Source organism: Molothrus aeneus, chromosome Z (genome assembly GCF_037042795.1).
Source record: "Molothrus aeneus isolate 106 chromosome Z, BPBGC_Maene_1.0, whole genome shotgun sequence".
Taxonomy (NCBI): domain Eukaryota; kingdom Metazoa; phylum Chordata; class Aves; order Passeriformes; family Icteridae; genus Molothrus; species Molothrus aeneus.
The window spans coordinates 53092082-53112334 of NC_089680.1; the positions used below are offsets into that span (position 1 = coordinate 53092082).

Sequence of the window (20253 nt, forward strand, 5' to 3'; positions counted from 1 at the left end):
TGAAATGGGAAACACGATTTTGTATCTGGCTGCAGCAAGGAGGCTCGGTGTAGGCTGCGGGCTGCAGAGCGGGGGGCTGCGTGCGTGTGCGTGCGAGTGCAGAACGTCTGAGTGAGTGTACAATGCGTACGGAGGTGGGGGTGGGGGTGGGCTGGTGCGAGGGTACCGGGCGGGGGTGCGGGGCTGAAGGTGCCGGGCGGGGGTGCAGCGTGTGCGGGGCCGCAAGGCGCGAGTGCGAGCGGGTGCCGGGGGTGTGAGCGAGCGAGCGAGCGGGTGCGTGTTTGTGTCTCTCGCCCTCGCCGGCAGGCAGGAGGAGCGGCGGGCCAATGGCAGGGCCCGGTTTCATAAAAGCTGGGTGCTGATTGGCCGGCAGGGAAAGGGCATCGCGAACAAAGAAAGTCCCTCTCAGGTACCGCGCGGAGTGAGGCTCCCACTCCCCCGCCTCGGCCGCTGCTGTGGGGGCAGCGCCCCTGTCCCCTGTGCCTGTGTGTCAGCCTGTGAGGGGACAGACACACATGCCGGGTTTGCCTTCTCTGCCCAGTTTTTATTTTATTTTCGTTTATTTTTTTCTTTTATTTTTTGTCGGTGTTGTTTTAATTTTGTTTCTAGAAAGAAAGAAAGGAAGGTTCATGATATCTGGTGCTCTCTTCCTCCAAACACAATAAATCTGTTGAAGACATTAGATTTTTTTTTTCCTAAAATAAAAAGCGGCTGCAACAAAAACACACTCAATGCAGTTAGAAGGAAAAGGTCAACTCGATCCAATACAGACCGTAAGTACGGTTGCGTGGTGTGTCTATAGCACTTAGAGGGGATTTTCTTTTTTTTCTCTGCAAACGGGAGTGTTAAAGAGTTTTGGGAGTTGAGATAACTAAGGTTCTTGGGGATTTTTAAAGGAGGAAGAAAACCCCAAAACAATCCCACAAACAGGGTGAGTTATTTGATGGAAGTAAGAGGGTGAAAGCATTGTAGCCACACAAATCATACTTGACGGTGCACTTGGGGGGCGTTAAAGCGTAGTGCCTTTTTGGGTTTTAACTAACCCAGGGTGGGGGAGGAGGGGGAATAAAAGTGACACCATTACAGCCAAGTCTGCATTGCTTCCCCGCCCCCCCGGGCCCCGAGAGCACTGCGCTCGTTAGCAGGAGCGATGGGGCACCGACAGACCGGGAGGCACCTCGCATGTCACACTGAGACACCAGAAACGCGAGGCTGGAGCCGGGGGACGGGGGTGGGATCGTCCCTCGGCGGCTGCCCGCTTCCATCGCCGTCTCGGTTCTGCCTGCCGTGAGGCGGAGGGAAGGGAAAGCCCTGAGGTAAACGGGCCCCCCCACCCGGGGAGGTGACGGGGGGCTCGGCGAGGCGTTCCTGGGGGGCACTCCGGGACTCCAGCCGAGGCGGCGGGCCGGCGGCGCGGGGCCGGGGCAGGGCGCGGCCCGCCCCGGCGGGTGTGTGAGGGGCGGCCCCGGCCCCGCTCGGCGGCGGCGGCGGCCAATGGCGCCCGGCGGCGTCACGTGACGCGGGCGGTGAGCCCGCCGCTCCTCCCCCTCCCCCGCCCTCCCGCCAACGGCAATTCATTACGGCTTTTAGCTTCCCATCGCCGGCTAATTAAAAATACTAAGCTAAAGCTCCGAGACCGTCTGACTCGGGGAGGGGGGAGGGAGGCATAGAGAAGGGGGAGGGGGTGATAACGGTAGACTGCGAGGTTTGCTGAGACAATAAGGTGGGAGCGATCTGTCCTGACAAAAAGGTCGTCTGCTTTATCTCCTCGGACTCTAATTACTGAATTACTTACCGCATGACTGACTAGCCCAAGCTCACGGGTTTTTCGTTGTTATTATTTTTTTTCCCCCCCAAGACAGCCATTCGAAACTGATACGTGCCTATGCTGGTGGTTTGCCTTTTTTTTTTTTTTTTCTTTTTCCTAATTCCTATTTTTAAAAAGCGCTGATCTAAGGCTGGTGGGGGAGGGACGGACAGACGAACGGACGGGGACAGGCACCCCCCTCCCCGAAATCTTACCCCTGGGAAAATTTAGTTCGTTTGAGAGTACGCAGTCCTTCCTCCACTCCCACAAAATGTTTTGATAACCGGTTTATCAGATCAGTGATTCCCCCCTCCCGCTCCTCCTCCTCTTCCTCGCCCCCCCTCTTCCCCCTCCCCCCGCCTCCCCCGCCCGTTTCCCCTCAAGTTACTTCAAGAAATCAGATCTGTCAGGACGGGCGAAAAAAATGCCACTTCCCAACTAACAGGCGGAATCCAGCCCAGATTTTCAGTCCTTTCTTCTTTTTTTCCTTCCTCCCTTTCACTAATTTATCCCGATGTTAGCACATTCTGTCTTGTAACACCCGGGCGCCTGTAGGTTTGTTTCGTGGGATCATTACTTACTGATCGGGATGGCTCCCAGGTCCGGGGCTGAAGACGGAGTGTGAAGTTGGGGAAACATTTTTTTTCTTTCTTTTTTTTTTCTTTCTTTTTTTCTTCTTTTTTTTTTTCTTTTTTTTTTTTTTTTTTCTTTTTAATATTACTGTGGTGTTTATTACCTCTCGGTGCTTATTCAGGAAAAGCAAACAAACAAAAATCTGGTCCTTGATGCTTCACTTCTGAATGTAAAATATTACCTCCCAGCTCGTAAAGTTGTGAGGCACAGCATTTTTTTTTTTTTGCTTTTTTTGATTCTTTTTCTTTAAGCAAGAACGAAAAAACCTAGACAAACAAACAAAAAAATGGACTTCTGATCCGTGTGCCAAAGTAGGGGGAGATATGTTATTGACCGATTTATACTGGCTGAGATGATACTTGCTTTCTACTTCTTGATCACTTGCTCTTTAAGTAAAATGAGGCACAGAGTTGTTGCTGAGACGAGTGGGAACAGCATTTTGATTTGCTGGTTTAATTAAAAATGATAAAGGATTAAAGGTAAGCATTATGCGTATATATGTATAAATATTTCGGCAGTCGACTGTAAAAGGGAGAGATCCCTTTAAAAATCGTTTTAACTAAGCTTTGTCAAACACACACTCATTTGCGGTCACTGAGGCCACCTTGGTGCAGATCACTTAAAGTGTATGTCTTAATCAGTTTCCTGTACAGTCAGTAATACTATATTTAACAGACCTAACAATTGTGTGACCTAGGAATACATTAGAGCTGCTTTTAGAACTGTTATCTTAAGGATATTTTTTAAAGGAATGAGAATTTTTATTTATTCTCACTTTTTTTTTTTTTAATTTTAACCTATGGATTTTAGTATTTTCCAGTAAACATTTGAGTTTGTAGGCTGTTGTTTTTAACAGAAGGTGTATTGTGGCCGGGAAAATGAGGTTTCCCACTTCCCTTAGCAGTCTCCTCCCCCATCCCCCCAAGAGATTAAGTGGAAGGGGGGTAAAAGATAATACAGGAGAGTCGCAAAACTTCAATGGTCTGGTTTAAAAAAAGCCACAAAATCCATGGAATGCACTGAAGAGTGAATCCGTATCCTTCCTTTTCGTGCCTAGGTGGTGGTCCAAGGGGTTAGATTACAACATGTGCTCCAACAGCTAGGCACCACTTCTCTGACTGTATTTCCTGAACTTTGTAGATTTAAATAATATAGATATTTTTTTTTCTTCCTTTTTTATTCTTCCTTTTTTCTTCTTCTTTTTTATGGACATGGCTCTTAAAGAGAGGTTGTGGATGTTGGTATACAAGTAGATTAAAAGTGCTCATTATAAAAACACTACAGCCACTGTCTCTGGCTTAACAAACTTAAGAACGTGGCAATGCTGAATGTTTTTGCTCCCCCCTACCTTGCCCCCTCTTTATTGAGTGACGTTATATTGTGGTAACACCCAGACAAGAAATACTTGACTATTTCCCTCCTCACAGGACAACGTGGATGTGGACTGCAGGTTGTGAGCCTAGACACACCTAGGGGAGGGAGACAAGAAGAGTTGAACTTAAGAGAGAGCCCAACGGAGATAAACGAATGTCCCCACATCTCCAAAGAAAAGTTCATCGGATTTTTACTCTAGAGATCTTATCTTCAGGATGTCATTGAACACTTCCACTGCAGGAAAAGGTGTGGATCCAAGCGCAGTTGACACTTATGACAGTGGCGATGATTGGGAAATCGGTGTTGGGAATTTAATAATCGATTTGGACGCCGACTTAGAGAAGGACAGACAGAAATTTGAGATGAATAATTCTAATACCACCAGCAGCAGCAACACCAGCTCCAAGGATTGCGGGGGTCTGGCTTCCAGTGGGGTTAATGCTACCTCAGCCTTAGCTGATGGCCTAAAATTCGCTTCTGTTCAGCCCTCTGCTCCCCAGGGGAATTCCTCTCACAAAGAGACTAGCAAATCAAAAGTGAAAAGGAGTAAAACTTCTAAGGATGCTAATAAATCTCTGCCTTCTGCTGCCTTGTATGGGATTCCTGAGATCAGCAGTGCTGGCAAAAGGCAGGAAGTCCAAGGGCGCCCTGGAGAGGCAACTGGCATGAATTCAGCATTGGGTCAAAGTGTGAGCAGTAACCCAAACGGCAATAATAACAACACCAGCAACACCACCACCGTTGCCTCTTGTGGGAAAAACAAAGAGGAGAAACCAGGTAAAGCCCCAGGCAGCAGGGGCTCCAAGCGGGATAAGGATGCAGGAAAATCCAGGAAGGACAAGCAGCATGACCTGCAGCAGGGCCACCCCAATGGCAGTGCGGGTGGCAATAACCAAATTCCCTCTGGGCACCTCTATGGCTTCGGGGCCAAAGGAGGCAGTGGTGGAAGCAGCAGCCCCTTCCACTGCACCTCCTCTGCTGTGGGGGAGGTGAGCAAAAGTACCCCGGATTCAGGGTTAATGGGGAACTCTGTGTTGGTAAAGAAGGAAGAGGAGGAGGAGGAGAGCCACAGGCGAATCAAGAAATTGAAAACAGAAAAGGTAGGACAAAGCTCCTCTCCACCTCTTCTGTGTTTCCCCATGTCTATAATAAGTGTCCCATGAGTGTATGTCTGGTTCCTCTGTCCTCTCTGCTGTGTATTTGTGACATGCGTATGTCCTTCCTCCTTCCCTTAAAAAAAAAAACAAACCAACAAAACCAACCCAGAGACCTCTTCCCTACATGGAAGATACCATGTTTCCAGTGTGCTGCTCTTCCTTGTGATTTCCTCTCCTGTCATCAGACCTGCAGAACCTTTCTGTTTTGTCTGTTCGTTTTAATTGCACTTGTCCAGAAGGAGAAACGCAGAGATGACCCTGACTGAGCTGCCCCCAATTTTAGCAGAGAGCAGCAGTACCAGTGGGATGGCATGTGTTCACAGGCTGGGGCTGCAGAGCTCAGGCTGCAGGCGCAGCAGGTCTTGTATGTGCTGACTCTTCCACAACTTCAGCAGGCATTCATGGCCATTCCTCTCCCAAAGTCTAAAGGAACCCCTCTCCCTTTCTCTGACCCTCTGCCTAGAGCTGGGATTGTGCTTGGGGAGGAAACAGGAGCTGTGGGCAGAGACTGGGGCTCTGCCGTTGCGCTTCATGGAGACGCGGGATGCTTATTGTGTTGGGGGCTTCCGTGGCACTGTAGCCCAGAGGCCCCAGAAGCTGGTGTAGCGACTGGGAGGAAGGAGCCAGCAGACAGGCAGTGCCTCTTGTCTTCCTGGAAGGAGGATGCTGGGAGGAGGGAAATGCACCTTGTGCTGAGAATTATGTGTGCAAAACAGCTTTTGGAACAGAGTGGAGCAGTTTGTCTCCTGTCTGGAGGAGTTTTCCTCTCTGAGCCATGCTGGCTCTTGGATTTGAAGTGCTTGTTTGTTGAGAGGTTGAAATGGTGTGAAAGAAATCAGATGAGAGTGTGTGGTTTTATTTCTTTCCATTTCGGATGCTTTCTGTATGAATAGATGGCCGCTACTCTATTATTTGGGAAAGGTGGAGTGAGACATCGTTGTCTTTGTCAACTGCTGGTTCAAGGATGTTCTGGTGTTGGTGGGAGTTCTGTCCCGTCCCTAGGGCAGAAGCCATCTTCTGGGGGGCCAGAGGGCGAATATTGGCCCAGGATTACAAGTATGGTAAATTCTACAGGTTGTTAAACAAAGGGAACCTGCTCTGCTTGAAAAATAAAGCAAACCAACACCCTCCAGATGAATAATCTCGGGGTGTTAGTACTGTGACTGTATTGTCAGCTGTTTGTCCTAAATTACCTGCTTCTACAACTTCCTCGAGTGAACATTGCAATGGGGAGATTTTCGGGAAGGTGTTAACTGTATGGTCTGCAAGTGTCTGGGAGGGCTGAAGGTCTCAGGGAGCGGGAAGTTATGTCTTCTTATGACTGGCTACCAGCTTTTTGTATTTCAGTCATGAAGTTTTTGTAATATGAAGTCGACTGGAGGATTAGATTTGGGTGTTTGTGATAGCAGATATTTGTTAGTACTGGAAGATAATTCCAAGGGATTTGTTCAAGGCAAGGAACAAATTACATTTTATATTGTATGCGTATTATTGCTTTTAAGATAGCATATCTATGGATGAATTTGAATGAGCCTTATGACCTTGTCTAAATGCAGATGAGAAAACCAGATTGCTATGTAATTCCTGTGTATATGTTTGCATTTTGATTTATGAAAAGTGCTGTTCATGGCAGAAAGGTGTCCAAAAATCTCATGGTCTCTTTATTATCTTAGTACAGTAGGCATTTACTTCTGTTGCCAATAGTCTTCAAATTGCAGTTCTCTAATCTGTTTTAACTATCTAGATAAATTGCCCTAATCCGGTCTTCACAATGGCTGTGGTTAAAGAGTCAGAGCCATTTGATTGGATTCAGTGGCTGCCTGGAATGTGGGAGGTACTGCCCTTTTGCAACCCCCTTAGCCTTTTAATCTCTCAGCCAAATGTTCACATTCAACAATTTTGTTTAGCTGGCAATCTGAACATTTCAGTATCTCAAAGGCTGCTGCCATGGCAACGGAGATTAGAGGGTGGTGTGGTTTCTCCCGTTTTTGTGTTCTTTCAACTCTCTAGTCACACAGGAAATTGTATGAAGAATCTATATACGTGCGAGTAATCTTATGTGCAATGTAAATGGGATGGCATGCAAATTCAGAGCAAACACGTATGGAGGAGTTCAGCGTCAGTGGCACACTCTGTGTGTTGTAGATGTCGCTCCAGGAGGAGGTCTGGAGCTTGCATTTCCAGCAACAGCCGCTGCTGTTGGCACACACCGACTTTAATACAGGCTCTGCACACCAGAGTCGTGCAGCCTTGGCCATTGTCTGGCACAATGGTGTGCTTGCTTGCTATCTCAAGTAAAGTCCCTTAGCGTTTTGCTTAGCCAAGAATGTTCCTAATAATAATAATAAAAATAATAATGATGTAGCTCGTTGCTGATAATGGTTGATATTCTTTAAGTCCAGCCAGTGGCAACATTAGCAACATTCGAGTGTTTTATGTTTGTTGTTCTGCTTTTTTTTTTGCTTTTTTTCCCCCCAAATGATTAATCTTCATTGGAAAGCATTCTTTAAAGGCTTAAGATGGTTGAAGTGTTATTGCTTTGACTGTTTATATGCTAGAACACATATGCCATACTTGCACGAAGCAACTTGCATCTGTAGATAAATACATAATTTGCAGCCTGCATGTTGAAATCAATGTGCAGTTGTCTTACTGTTGTGCAAGGCATGCCTCATGAATTTGGAGGTTTCCTTTTAGAATCAGATGAGTTCATGACTGCTGATTAAAAATCTACATGTTTTTATATGTGGTGTGGAATATAATACTGCATTTGTTTACTATTTGTGAAAAGCTTGGAGCAGATTCCCAGGAGTTGTAGTCACTGTTTAGCTTTCACAGCATGCTTCATTCTATTTTTAGTCTATTTATTATGTTTCCTTGCTGCAGAAAGTCATGTAAAACATGATAAATTGGATCTTACGAAGCCTAATTAAATCAATGACTGTGTTCTGCTGGCTCTTTTATGCAGAAACCACAAGTATGTTGTAAAAGTCGCCACTCCCCTAATATGTGGATAAAGTCAAAGTGTGCTGTAATTCTAAAATGTTTGAGCTATATTTGTGCAGTCCATTTTGTGGCTAAGCCAACAGTGACATGTCTGAATAAGTAGCTTTGACAGGTAGGCTAACCACTCCCAAGATTTTTGGTGTTAAAACCTGTCTCCATTTTCCATTTCTTATCCATACTGTTTTTAGCACAGTTGCTGACTGTTTGTCAGCATGAGCTCTTCATCTGTTCCAGCTAACATATTTTGGTTTTTAACAGCTGTTACATTGAAAATTGTTCAGAATAGCTACAAAATTTGCTTTGTATGCATTGTGAGGAGATTTTGGAATTAATTCAGTCATAATTTACTCTGAGATACAGGAAAACTTCATTTTGTTTGTGAAAAACAGTATGTTTACATGGAATTAATGCAGAAGATACAAAGCTGTAATCAGAAGGGTTTAGTTACAGTTCTAAATGTATCAGTCTAGTGATACTCCAGGATGGAATTTTTCCCTTTTTTTTAGCTTAGTGCTTCTCATTAAGACTGCATTTCACATTTGAAAGTTATCTTTAGCAAATTAGCCAACAATTAAATGTTGGCTAGTATTATTTATTTTATCTTCACTTTCCTTGTTGTGTTTTAGCGTTAGGATTTGATAGTGTTTTGTATGCCATCAGGAATCTCTGGGTGAATTTTACCTATTGATGTAAATAATTTAAGTACATGCTTTGATTAATGATGTTATGGAGATATGCTCTTCATGTACTTTTCTTGCTGGCCTTGTGTGTAGTTTATTCACTGTGAAATAAAAGGGCAGGGAGGTCACTTGCTGTAATTAAAGAACAAAGTCTATTGTTGTTTGACAGCAAACTGTTTTGAAAGCTACATAAGGGATTTAGCTGTTAAAAACATTGATAAGTATGGGTGTCTAACAATAAGCACAGCTCAAGGTTCTTAAAGTTCTGTAGTGCTGTCTAGTAGTGTGACGGTGCTTTTTGAGCTGGGTGAAGAGGTGTTGCCCTTTGGCCGAGGAAAGCTTTCAGTGTGAACCTGCTGACCTCTGCCAATATGTATGACCAGATCTTCTATTGAATTCCTGTGCAAAGCAAGAGTTAGTGTAGCACAATGGAGGCTGCTCTAGAGCATCTATCAAACAAAGCAAGGAAGCTGATAACCATATTCGGAACTACAGGAAAAATATTTCACTTTGGGCATTAGTAATTTTACAATTTTAATAACTTCATAAATACCCAGTAAAGAGGAAAGGATTGATTGTCCAGATGTCATGAGGTTAACCGTGTTCTCCATGTTAAAGGGCTTTCCTGCAAGACTGTTTTAATTATAGCTATATAAAGACTTGTTTTTCCAAAGTAGCATTTTATAGTCCAATAAATAAAATGTATGTTAAAAGTGCTAAGCAAAATCTCCCGTAACCATAGAGGTGTTCAATAACCAGATTCAAGTAACATGGACAGTACCATCTGTTTCTAGTTTTCAGCATAAGCCCAGGAATTGAAAAGCTGAGATTTGCTCGTATTTTTCTGACTCTCTTTTTTTAATTATTATTATCATTATTTTAAAAAGTTCACCTGGCACTTTATAGAAGCTTTCTGAAATGCAATAATACAGGAGAGACTGTGAAAACACGTGTTCGTACATACAGTTAACCAGTTCCACTTTCATTTAAAGAGGTTTCCAGAAGTTCAGTCATTGAAGAATTTATAATAGTGAATCACCTCCTGCAGGCAAACACAATAAGGGTCAGTTCTTCAAAGGTCTTGCTATTGAGGTAGAACCTGATTTACTCTGTCTTTCCTTACGAAGTAAAATGAAGGGGGGGAAAAAAAACCACAACCTCCCAACAACAACAACCAAAAAAACCCACCCCAGCCTCCCAAAGGATAACTTTAGCAAGCTCTTATCAGGCACCTAATTGCATATGATAAAACCATTGACTAAAATTTTCCATGCAGACTTTGCTGCTCTTCAGAGAAGTGTTCTAGAATGCTTGATAGGGAGAAAATCAGTCTTTAAAAGATAAGTTGTTCTAAACTGTTAGGCAATGAGATTCTTGGCTGCAGCCTATGAGCCCTGGATAAAACGCCATCCGGCCTTTGTTTGAGGTCTTTTACTGAAGCTAATGACTGGTCTTGTGCCGCCCTGAGATAAATGACATTATCTCTGAGTGGTCTGACAGGAAACAGACATGTTAATGGTGAAGCTGCGGGGAGGATCTGCTGTAGTTCTGACAAAAGAGTAAAGCTTGGACCCCTGGTTGTGATCATTAACGCAGAATGCATTCCTTCATAATTGGAAAGCTATTTTATCGACAACAACGTAAATCACAAATCTGAAATCTGAAGGGGTTTCTGCGTGCTCAAACTAGTGCCTTTTTTTCTCCACGGTATAAAAAATGGGTTATCTCCGTAGTACTGACACTAGTGCGAGGGCCTGGGGTCTGCTTTCTGTTAAATGGACACATCCTTTGCACGTTGAATGCAGGTTCCCCTTTATGTGCCCTGTGTTATTCATGCTATTTGCATTTCTAAAAGAATAAAAAAAACCCCTGTTTTTCTTCACGTCTTACACTCTTACTGATGCGTGTGATATTGAGCATGTTTCTCAAGCTTCTTCAGGAGTATCGTTGCAGAAGTACTAACATTTCAGGTATTCTTCACCTTCACTTCCATTTTGGATAAGAGCATACTTATATTTTGGATTTCTGTCACCCACCCTTGAAAAAGGTTGGATTTCTTCTGCCACAGTTCAGGCTGTTTTGTGCTACTACCACATGGTCCGTATTTCTCAAATACAGAATTCATATTGTGAGTGGCATGTTCCAGATTTGTTGCATGGTATACAGTTGGAATTGCTGAATGTAACCAGTCTACTGTGGTCTGAGCTAAGATACTTTGTACAAATGATCCAACAACCAGGTTATTGTTTTTATAGTATTCTTAACATTGTACCTTGTATGATGTTCTAATTCACATGATGATATATTGCTATCTTCCCTGAATGGCTGAGGATTGTCTGACTTCTTAAGTGTCTTTCATTTTTTACAACAGAAGTACATCTTGCCCCAGTCCTCATATAGGCACTGTGGATTTGTGGATTGGGTTCAATTGAAGGGCTGGCCATATTTTTTTGCTAAAAACTAGCATTTGTTTTAGTGTGCTTACATATCAAGGAGTTCTTTTCATTTCTTAACAATCACGGAATATATATGGATATTAAAAAAAAAAAGAAGTGGTCTGTACATAGGATTTCCTGTTGGGTGAAAGACGGCAAAGCCGTCTTTCATGAAAATTTCTGATGATGTCATAATTGCAGAAAGTAAATACCTTTCTAAAAAATCAAAAAAGTTTTATTAGATATATATAAAAATAAAATGTATTTAATTACTATATTGTATGTGTATATATATATATATATACACACATACAATATAGTAATTAAACAGAATATACATATATACATACAATACAATATAGTAATTAAACAGAATATATATATATATATATGTATATATGTATATTCTGTTTCATAAACCTCTTTCTTTTTCTCTTTTTGTAGCACTATTTCTGCCCAGTGCGGCTTTTTTCAGTGCAGCTTTTCATCAGAGTGAACAGTAACACAATCTATCATTTTTTAATTTGCTTAAAAATATGTTTGAAATGTGATAATTTTAATAAATATAATTACCATTTGTTATAACAGGATTTGAGGGATTTTCTTAAATGAGATTTTAAATCATGATTTAAAAAAATTATTATTACATTCTTGATTTAATACGATAATTTACTGAAGGCAATGAGTAGCCATTTGGACAAAGAGGAAGGTCAGAGAATGACTTTTGGTTGTGCGGTAGGATTTCAGAAAGCACCCTCTGTTGCACTTTCTCTTTTAACTCTTACAAAATGGTCTTGGCAATTGGAACAAAGCCTTTACATTTGAATGAAAGGTTGTAAAACTATTCAGAGCGACTTGACTGACAAGCAGGTTCTTTGTAATTTTTTTTTTCTTTTTTGAAAAAGCTGAGAGAAACATCAAGGAGTGGAATAGGTAGCTTGCTCTGACACCCACCCCATGTACATGCATGGTTCCATAATATATTTGCTTATATATGTGTAACACTACTTGATTAAGCAGTTCAATTGAGTGTTCAGGGCAAGTTGCATGCAATGAAATAGGAATCATGTCTGTACAGATAGGGCTACTATGGTGTTTTTCTGAAATCTGAAGCCAACACTGCAAGTGAGAAAGTTGCACTTAGTGACAGAGATTTGTAATATGTCTGCTTGTATGGTCAGTTGACAAATACTGCTAAATCTTAAGGTGAAAGGATCAACTTCTCTAGCTTCTGCCTGTAATACCTATGAGGAATTAAGTGTGAAGCTCTTTGTTTCACTAATTTTGAAGTGAAATTGTGCTACATTCAGTTGTATATCCTTTATGATAAGTCTTCGTCAGCTGATCTTCAGAAAAAAATACCAAAATTTTGGTTCCTTTATCTTCTCACAGCTTCTGATTCTTCCTAGCCTAAATCTCACTTTTGTGCACAAACGCAGTTTGAAGTGTTTGTCTCCAGAGAAACTCCACCAAATAATACTGGAAGGGAAATAACCTCATAAGGATGTTCGAAGCATATGCCAGTAGTGGCATGTGAATGCAGTTTTTGCAGTCCAAAGAGCAAACTAAAATCTATTGATTGTGGTTACTTGATGTTTTCAAAACATTAGCATTCTAGTTGTTGAGTTGTCTTGTCATGTTAACCAAGAAGCAGATGGCATAACACCACAAAAGTGTACTTTTACTTAAATAAACTTTAGAGGTTTTGATGTGTTTTTTTTTTTCCTCTTATTTCCCCAATGGCTTCTTTTTATTGAAGAGTAACATGAGGAAACCTGGTAGCAATTTTATTGCGTTCCTATAACAGTTTGAAATAATAGGTTGGTCTTTGGTTGCCAGTCAAATGTCTACCAGTCAGCTTGATTCCTTTTTTGTCATGTGGCACTGGAATATAAAAAGTATATGTTTGTAGTTTGCCCTCAGAAACTGGCTTTTTTCCATGCTTCAATTAGCAACAGAAGACTAAGCTCCAATTGGTCACACTTTGGTAAACTCTGAGTGCTTGCTTTCTTCATTCTGATAAAAGAAAGCACCAAGTTTAGGTTTTGTTTCCCAGGAAATTTTGAGGCACATCTGGCCTCTTTAACTGTGTTCACTAGACAGTTTGATTTTGCACTCATTTAGTCATTTGCATTATCCATTGAATTAATTCAGGGGTTTTGTTAAGCCCATCCCCCCTGCAACACAAGTTCATGCTATTCAAGTGCCACCTTTATTGATGAATTTCAGTGATGCTGTGCTGAACTCTGGTAGAAATAGGTCTGTGGGTACCATCGTTGCTTGTTAGGTAAGCATAGCCTTCATAGTTTTCACCAGTTCCCTCAACCAGTAAGAAGAGTGAAAAGCAAACTGTAATCTCCTTTCTCATAGTGTGCAGGGCCAAACCAAATTATTTTTGGATTTCCTGTCACCTCCTTGGCTGATTTCTGTGGATGGCTTATGTTAAAAGCAACAATAATGTTTGAATTGGAAGGGTTTGGTCTTTGGGTTTTCATTCTTCATGGAGAACTGTTTATTTGAGTGTGGTTCACCACACTACACGGATAGGACTATCAAATCTGTGCTTTATTATAGGCTTGTAGCAGTGAAATAATGGCAGTATTTGCATGTTTCAGGGTTTCACGTTCTTGCCAATCCTTTCTTTTTGAAGGAGGGAAATGAAACTAGATCTGTATCTCTTCAACAAAAGGTAATAGTTAGAAGCAAGTACAATTAGAAATGGACCTCGTTACTTCATTGAACTTTGTTTTGCTGGTAGGAGTTTTAAATCTGATTTAGTAAACTTTGAGGCATCTGTTTACCTAGCTTGTACTGACTACAAGGATCTAATATTCCAGGAGTATTTATGGATATAAGGAACATATTTGACATAAAGTTTTGATAGTTAATTTTTGCTCTGGGTTTAATGTTAGGCGCTATATGTGCTCCAGAACTCCAGTATTGCACTGGAGTTCTGGAATTTTAAAGAAAAATAGTGCTGCGTTTTGAGAACAATGAAGGTGGTTGTTCCACACCCAGTTTTACTGAAAACATAAATTGATGTTCTTATCCACTTCAGCCAATAGTAAGGTGCAATATTATATTATTAATATTAATATTAATAATATATTGATATTAATATAATACTAAACAATATTAATACTAGTGTTACTAGTTGATGTTTAAGGAGAAGGTTATGCAAACACATGCATGCGTACATATATATCAATATAAATATTCACATATATATATGCTGGAGGTGTGTGTGTATATATACATACATGTAAAGAAAAAAGAGCTGCTACTGTTTTATAAATACAGCAACTGAGTTTTGGCTAATAGTTTTATTTACATTTCATGTCCAGATCTTTTAACAGTTCTTTCCTGTGACGCTGCAACGGATGCCAAGCACTGAAGGAGAAAGCTAGCAGCTGCTTCCATTACAGCATTGGTACATTAGCCTCTGCACTTTATTTTCATTCTATGATCTCCTCCAACCTTTTCCTAATCACCCCCTAAAAAGGCTTTTCCCCTTCTGCCTCTGATTTATTTGTCTGCAGGGTTCTGTGTTTTTCTTAGCTTTAAAAATGTAAAATGCTTTGACTCTTACTCACACTGAGCAAGGGCTTACTGTCCTTTTTCAACTCAAGTAAGTAGTTCCTTGTGTTATGTCTCTGTAATCCCTTACTTGAGATGAGTCCAGGTTGCAGAACAGTACCTACTATGACCAATTATATTATTCTTGTAACAGCTTGAGCTACTGTAGGATTTATAGGTTTTTTGCATGCCACCTGGGTAGTGTTTTGTTCATTCTTGCTCTTTCCTTCACCATCTCTCTGAAAATAATTGTTTCATGGCTGTATGCTCTTATTGCTGAGATATGACTGAAAACTGCATGCAGTACAGTGAAGCACATTCATTTTCATCTAGTACCCGTTTATTGCCTTGAGCACTGTAAATCTGTCAGCTCTTCACGATGCTTTCACCTCTTTCTTCATTTGCTCCAGCTTCTAGTTTGACAATGTTCCCCTGAGGCAGAATTCTAATCTGCTTCCAATTAGTTGCAAAATGTGACTCAAATTTCCACATTATGGCTGCTGTTTTACTTGCACGCACACATCTAGAAACAAATTAATGCTCTTGAATATTTATTTTTGAGCCTTCAGATTTACTCTAGGTGGAAAATTTGCCAACTACATTCAAACTACATCCAAGATTTTTATTTTTTTCTCAAAGTGAAATATTTTTTGAAAGGTTTCAAATGCCTCTTACTGTTTCATTTTCACAAACCCTTTTCAACTGTTTGGTAATTATTGAGGGTACATTGTATTGCGATAAATTAAACAAGTTAACAATACACATAATTAACATTTAAATATGGATGTGACTGCTATGTCAGTTCAGGATAAGAGACATTTCTTTTCTGCAGGGTTAGCACAATTTTTTTTGGAACCTTTAAGTAGTTTTTCAGGATGAGCATGCATACCTGACACCTGTCTGGCTGCCACCTCTTATCTGCAACTTCAGAAGCTGTGAAGTTGTCATTTGGCTGGGGGGAGGGAGGGTGGGGACGGAGACTCATTTGATCTCTGGGGAGTGTTAATAGGTACAGCTCATTAAAATCTTTTTGTGTGTCCTTTTGTATGGACCTGTGCTTGTGTATGCATCCATATTCATGAGTGCATGGGTTTACATTTGAAATAAGATACCTTAAATTAAGAGGGTTTTCCTGTAGTGTTCATTCTCCCATGAGTAGCTACAGTAGGAATATGTTATATTCAGTGGGGAAGAAGTGAGATTTTGAGTGGAAAGTGTGGAAATCAGGACTAAAACCCTGAGGAGAGGACTGGAATCTAAGGGCAGTTGGAACTTCATTCCTTATTCAGGCAATACTAGCATTGGGTGCTCTGTGTCAATTCTGCCCCATTGCCCATCCACCTTTAATGCCATATGTCTGTAGTTGCCTATACAGGGAAACACTGAGTATTTAATTCAAATATACCAGTGGCTAAACTTGTAGGTGAAAATCTTTAGTAGAGATTAGCACTCTAAAGCCTGGCAGATTGATGTCAGCAGCCGTAATAGACTTTAAATAGGCTTGCAGAATTTCATTGGAAGTATATTGCTGAAATTGAAATGGCTTAGTACCTGTCATTTCTAAATGAGATTTACACCTGTAAATTTATATATCCACTTACAATACTTTACTTATTTAATGTATTAAGTATTGAAAACATACAGACATGTTTTTAAAAATATTTAATTGTCTTTACTGTCACGTGTTGAGGCAGTAGCCTGCTAATCCTATGTTGTATATAGAAACATCTCCATGAAGACAAACATATACACGTTGTGTTCTGGTTTTAACCTGAAAATGTATTTTCCAGAAAGAACAAAAACTTAAAAATAGAGGTAAATTAAAGTTATCTCAATGTTATTTTCTCTTGAGTCGTCAGTGACTTTTAACAGCAGCGATGAAAAAGCTAACGTGTTACTTACTTCTCTGAAGCTTTCACTTACTCTGGCAGACTCCTGTGATTCCCAACATCATTCTATAAAGAAACTATACTTGCAAACATTGTGAAATGCCACAGTAGCATGGCATTTTTTTTTTCTCATACAACATCGAAGTATTTGATGTTCAGCTTTGTAGCCATGGTGAATCACAGTTCCTGTGATTGTCAGCTGTTATAAAAAAAGTACCCAGTCAATTAAAATTCGAGTGAAATAGATGTATTTGTAGTTTACAATAACTGACCTTTTAAAGGCATGCCGAGTGAATTACCAGGCCAGTGCATAAAAAACCACCCCCACATATCATCCACATGTATGTGTACACACATATAAACATGCAACCACACATTATTAATTTTTCAGGCAAAAATCACAGTGCTTCAGAGAAGCATTAAATGCTTTTGTTGATAGCTTATAGTTTTATAAACTCTGAATGAGCTTATTGCCTTTTAACCAGCACTAAATAATAGAAGAACCTATGAGCCTCCACATTGGACAGCAGCCAAGCAGCCAAAGAAAGAGAGGGAGGAAAAAAGAAAAAAAAGCAGTGAATGGCTTAATTGTAGAGCAAATCATTTGTTTACAGATTAAGACCTATTTGGTAGCTAAATCCTATGGACAAGGAGGTGAAAGAATGAGGCACTAAGGTACAGGAAATGAGCTTTATATTTTGTGCCTAAGTCTTGCTATTTTTGCCTCCTCCTGAAGCAGAGGAGGCAAGGAAAAAAAATGAATTGTTTAACAGCAAAGACTGCTGAACAAACCACACATATTAAGTAGGAACAAAAGAGTGGGAGAAGGGAAGTGTTGGTGCACTTCCGTGCTGACAGGAACCTGACAACTGGAGCTGCTTCCAGCTAAGGGGCATCAGTCTGTGGCAAGAGAGCTGCCCTATTTTGTTTTCCTTTTGAATGGTGTGGGGGAGAAATGCTTCTGTTAATTTGAGCAAATATAATACATTTTCTTGAACCTCTCTCCCCAATATGCCATTTGGTTTGCTCACTAGAACTGCCTACCCCCCTTTTTTCTGACTTGCTTTTTCTCCTCTCTTCTTTTTAAGAGCAAGTTTTTTTAACAGGCCTTTGTTTCAGTATCATAATTAATTAGTTGACAGTTCAAATGGTTAAGAAGTGCTTGTGCTTCCTGCTTTATTGTTGTACAACATTTTTTTAAAGACCCACTTACTGGTGGCCTGTAAATTTGAAGATATCATTTTCATGAGTCATTGGTTTAAAGATCAAAGCCAAGAAAGCATTATAGCAGAAATGGAGTAACCTCTGCAGTAAATGTTGTTTAAGCTTCTTCAGTTAAAACTCACTCTTTACGTAATTTATAGCCTTTCAAAATTCTTACCTTCTGAGATGAATTTTCTATGACTTCTTCTCTTCGTCACTGCTGTGCAAATGAATTTAGAGAGTTAAAATAAGGAAATAGGTCCATAGGTCATGGAAAAAAAAACATATTATTTTACAGAATATCCCTGCTGTTGGTATCTTGGTTGGCAAAGCCTTCTGAGAAAACAAGTCATGATTATTTGTGTGGAAATAGGCTTTGATTTGATCTGATTATAAACCATCTGAAGATTATGTTTGGCCTCTGTAAAACAACTATTCCATTTTTTGTCTTCAGTGGTTGTAGTAATTTGCATGGGAAAAAGAGTAGATATAGCTAAGTTTGGTAAGTTGTGTCTGGTCATCTGTAGTAGTAAAATGCATTTTTAGTTTGACTTAACTTATAATAAAGAAAACAACTTAGAATAAAATGGACAATTTTTTTTTTCCTTTGGCTAGTGGAAAGTTTGTGTAAAGAAAAATCAAAAGATGCATAAAAAATTTTTTTTCAGTTCTTACTTGAAATCCAGTATAAGAGCAGGAGAGTTTTTAGTGTGTAATTATATTGCGTAATTTTTGTAAGGGGACAAGAAAAAAGTTAATGAGTTTCGGGTGTGACCTTTTTAAGTGCCTGGCAACGCTGTGCCTTGTTTCTTTACATGTTGCTTGATTGAAAGTCACTGATGGATATAAAACGTTGCGCTCTGCTTATGTATAAACAAATGCAGAGTGTGTTGCCAGTAATTGTGCTTATTAAGACTCTATCTCCCTCAAACTAGAATCTACTAAGTAGCAACCTCCAGGAAAGTATTCTTAATAGCGTTACTTGTTTCAGATTTAGTTTCTGTTGCATTTCCTGATCACAATAATGAGAGATAGTGCATGGAAAAGTGCTACTAGCTGCATTCCCTACTAGCAGGCCACTTCACCCATCCCATTTTTAGGCATAGAAGCCGAAGGCTTCAAAATGAGCAGCAACATGAGCATTGACATCTCTGCAAGAAGAATGCTGCTGTGGAGATTATGTAAGAATTGTGTCTTTTATATGCAATATATTAATTATAAACATATTTGTGTATGTTTACGCCCCTTTGGATACTCCCTAGGCTCTGAAATGACTGTGTCTGTGGGAACATTAAACCAGGCTGTTATCTGATATCTGTTTGGTAAAATGAGCATTGACATATTTGAAGTGATTGAAAGCAGTGTTCTTAGTGACTATTAAAGAACTTTACATTGTGTGCATGGTACTGTGATTTTGTTCACACTATACTTTAAAACCTGTATAATGTGACTGGCAGAACTATAAAACCAGTTTGTAATAAGAAATTTTCTATAGGAGAATTTAAGGCAAAATGGTAGTAATTTTTGCATCTACTTACACATATATAATTTCCTTATTATTATTGCTTCTAATAGATACACTGTTGGTAATCAGACTGCAAGTTAAAAATTATAACATTGAGATAACAAATGAAATTTCATAAATTTTCAAAATAAAAGTACTCTTTTTGTGTGTGTATGTATGCAAGGCTGAACTACCAGTAGACAAATTCACTCCAGGGTAATCAATGTAGTGAAGTAGGACCATATTTTTCTTTATCAGTAGTACCTTACCAAGTGCTTGATAGACTTAATAAAGTTGTTTGTATCCTTGGCAGAGTAAAACAAGTTTATTAATGAAGCCAATGATTAAGCAATGTTGCCCTGAATGTGAGTCTTTGTAAATTCAAAAGGAAATTTGCATTCTAAATCAACAATTAGACAAAGAAATAATTTAATCTTAGGACTTGGAGAAATCTGATAGAAATTTGTTTTAATTTTTCCATTGTTGTTCTTTTACTGGAAACCAAGGAGCTGGTAAAAAGGAACTGCTGACACTTTAGCTCATTAGGATAACAATAGCTCTGGATAATATTTATGGTGTCATAAGAGCTCATCTTTCTTATTATTATGCTTATCAACTTTTAATTCTTTCTGGAAGAGCCATGCTAATACAATTTTACTTTCAAAATTGAATCGGCAGTGAGTGGTGTAATTTGCACAATCAGATTTCAGTATTTTGTAAGGAACAAGCCTTTGCTAAGTTTAAGCGTAGAGGTCAGAGCAGAGTTTTCTCTGTCCTGTTTGGCTTGCCATTGTTGCACAATAAGTCACTGTGTTTGCTTTTGTGAATAAAAAATCTGCTCCGCGGATGAGGAGCGTGAGACTTCTGTTGGTCATTCTTGTACTTTCAGTATTTTCAGTGTTTTGACTTAGAGAAGGTCAGTTGATGTGGAAGCTTCAAGTCAGTGTACCAGGTTTGTCATGTACTTAGGCTAATTTATTTTAGTAGTT

General features: G+C 40.1%; 1 protein-coding gene across 3 annotated transcripts in view; it reads left to right on the forward strand.

Annotated features, from left to right (window-relative positions):
• The first annotated feature begins 2515 nt into the window (after window positions 1–2515).
• ZNF608 (zinc finger protein 608) overlaps window positions 2516–20253 on the forward strand; it is an 81109-nt gene continuing 63371 nt past the window's right edge. For 2 of the 3 annotated variants that reach the window (XM_066569419.1, XM_066569421.1), the window contains exons 1-2: window positions 2516–2919; window positions 3868–4914. In XM_066569419.1, coding sequence (XP_066425516.1) covers window positions 4030–4914 — 885 coding nt within the window. In that variant the 5' untranslated portion in view covers window positions 2516–2919; window positions 3868–4029. Of the gene's footprint in view, window positions 2920–3781; window positions 4915–20253 lie in introns of those variants that run through there. The other variant, XM_066569420.1, reaches the window with a different exon arrangement.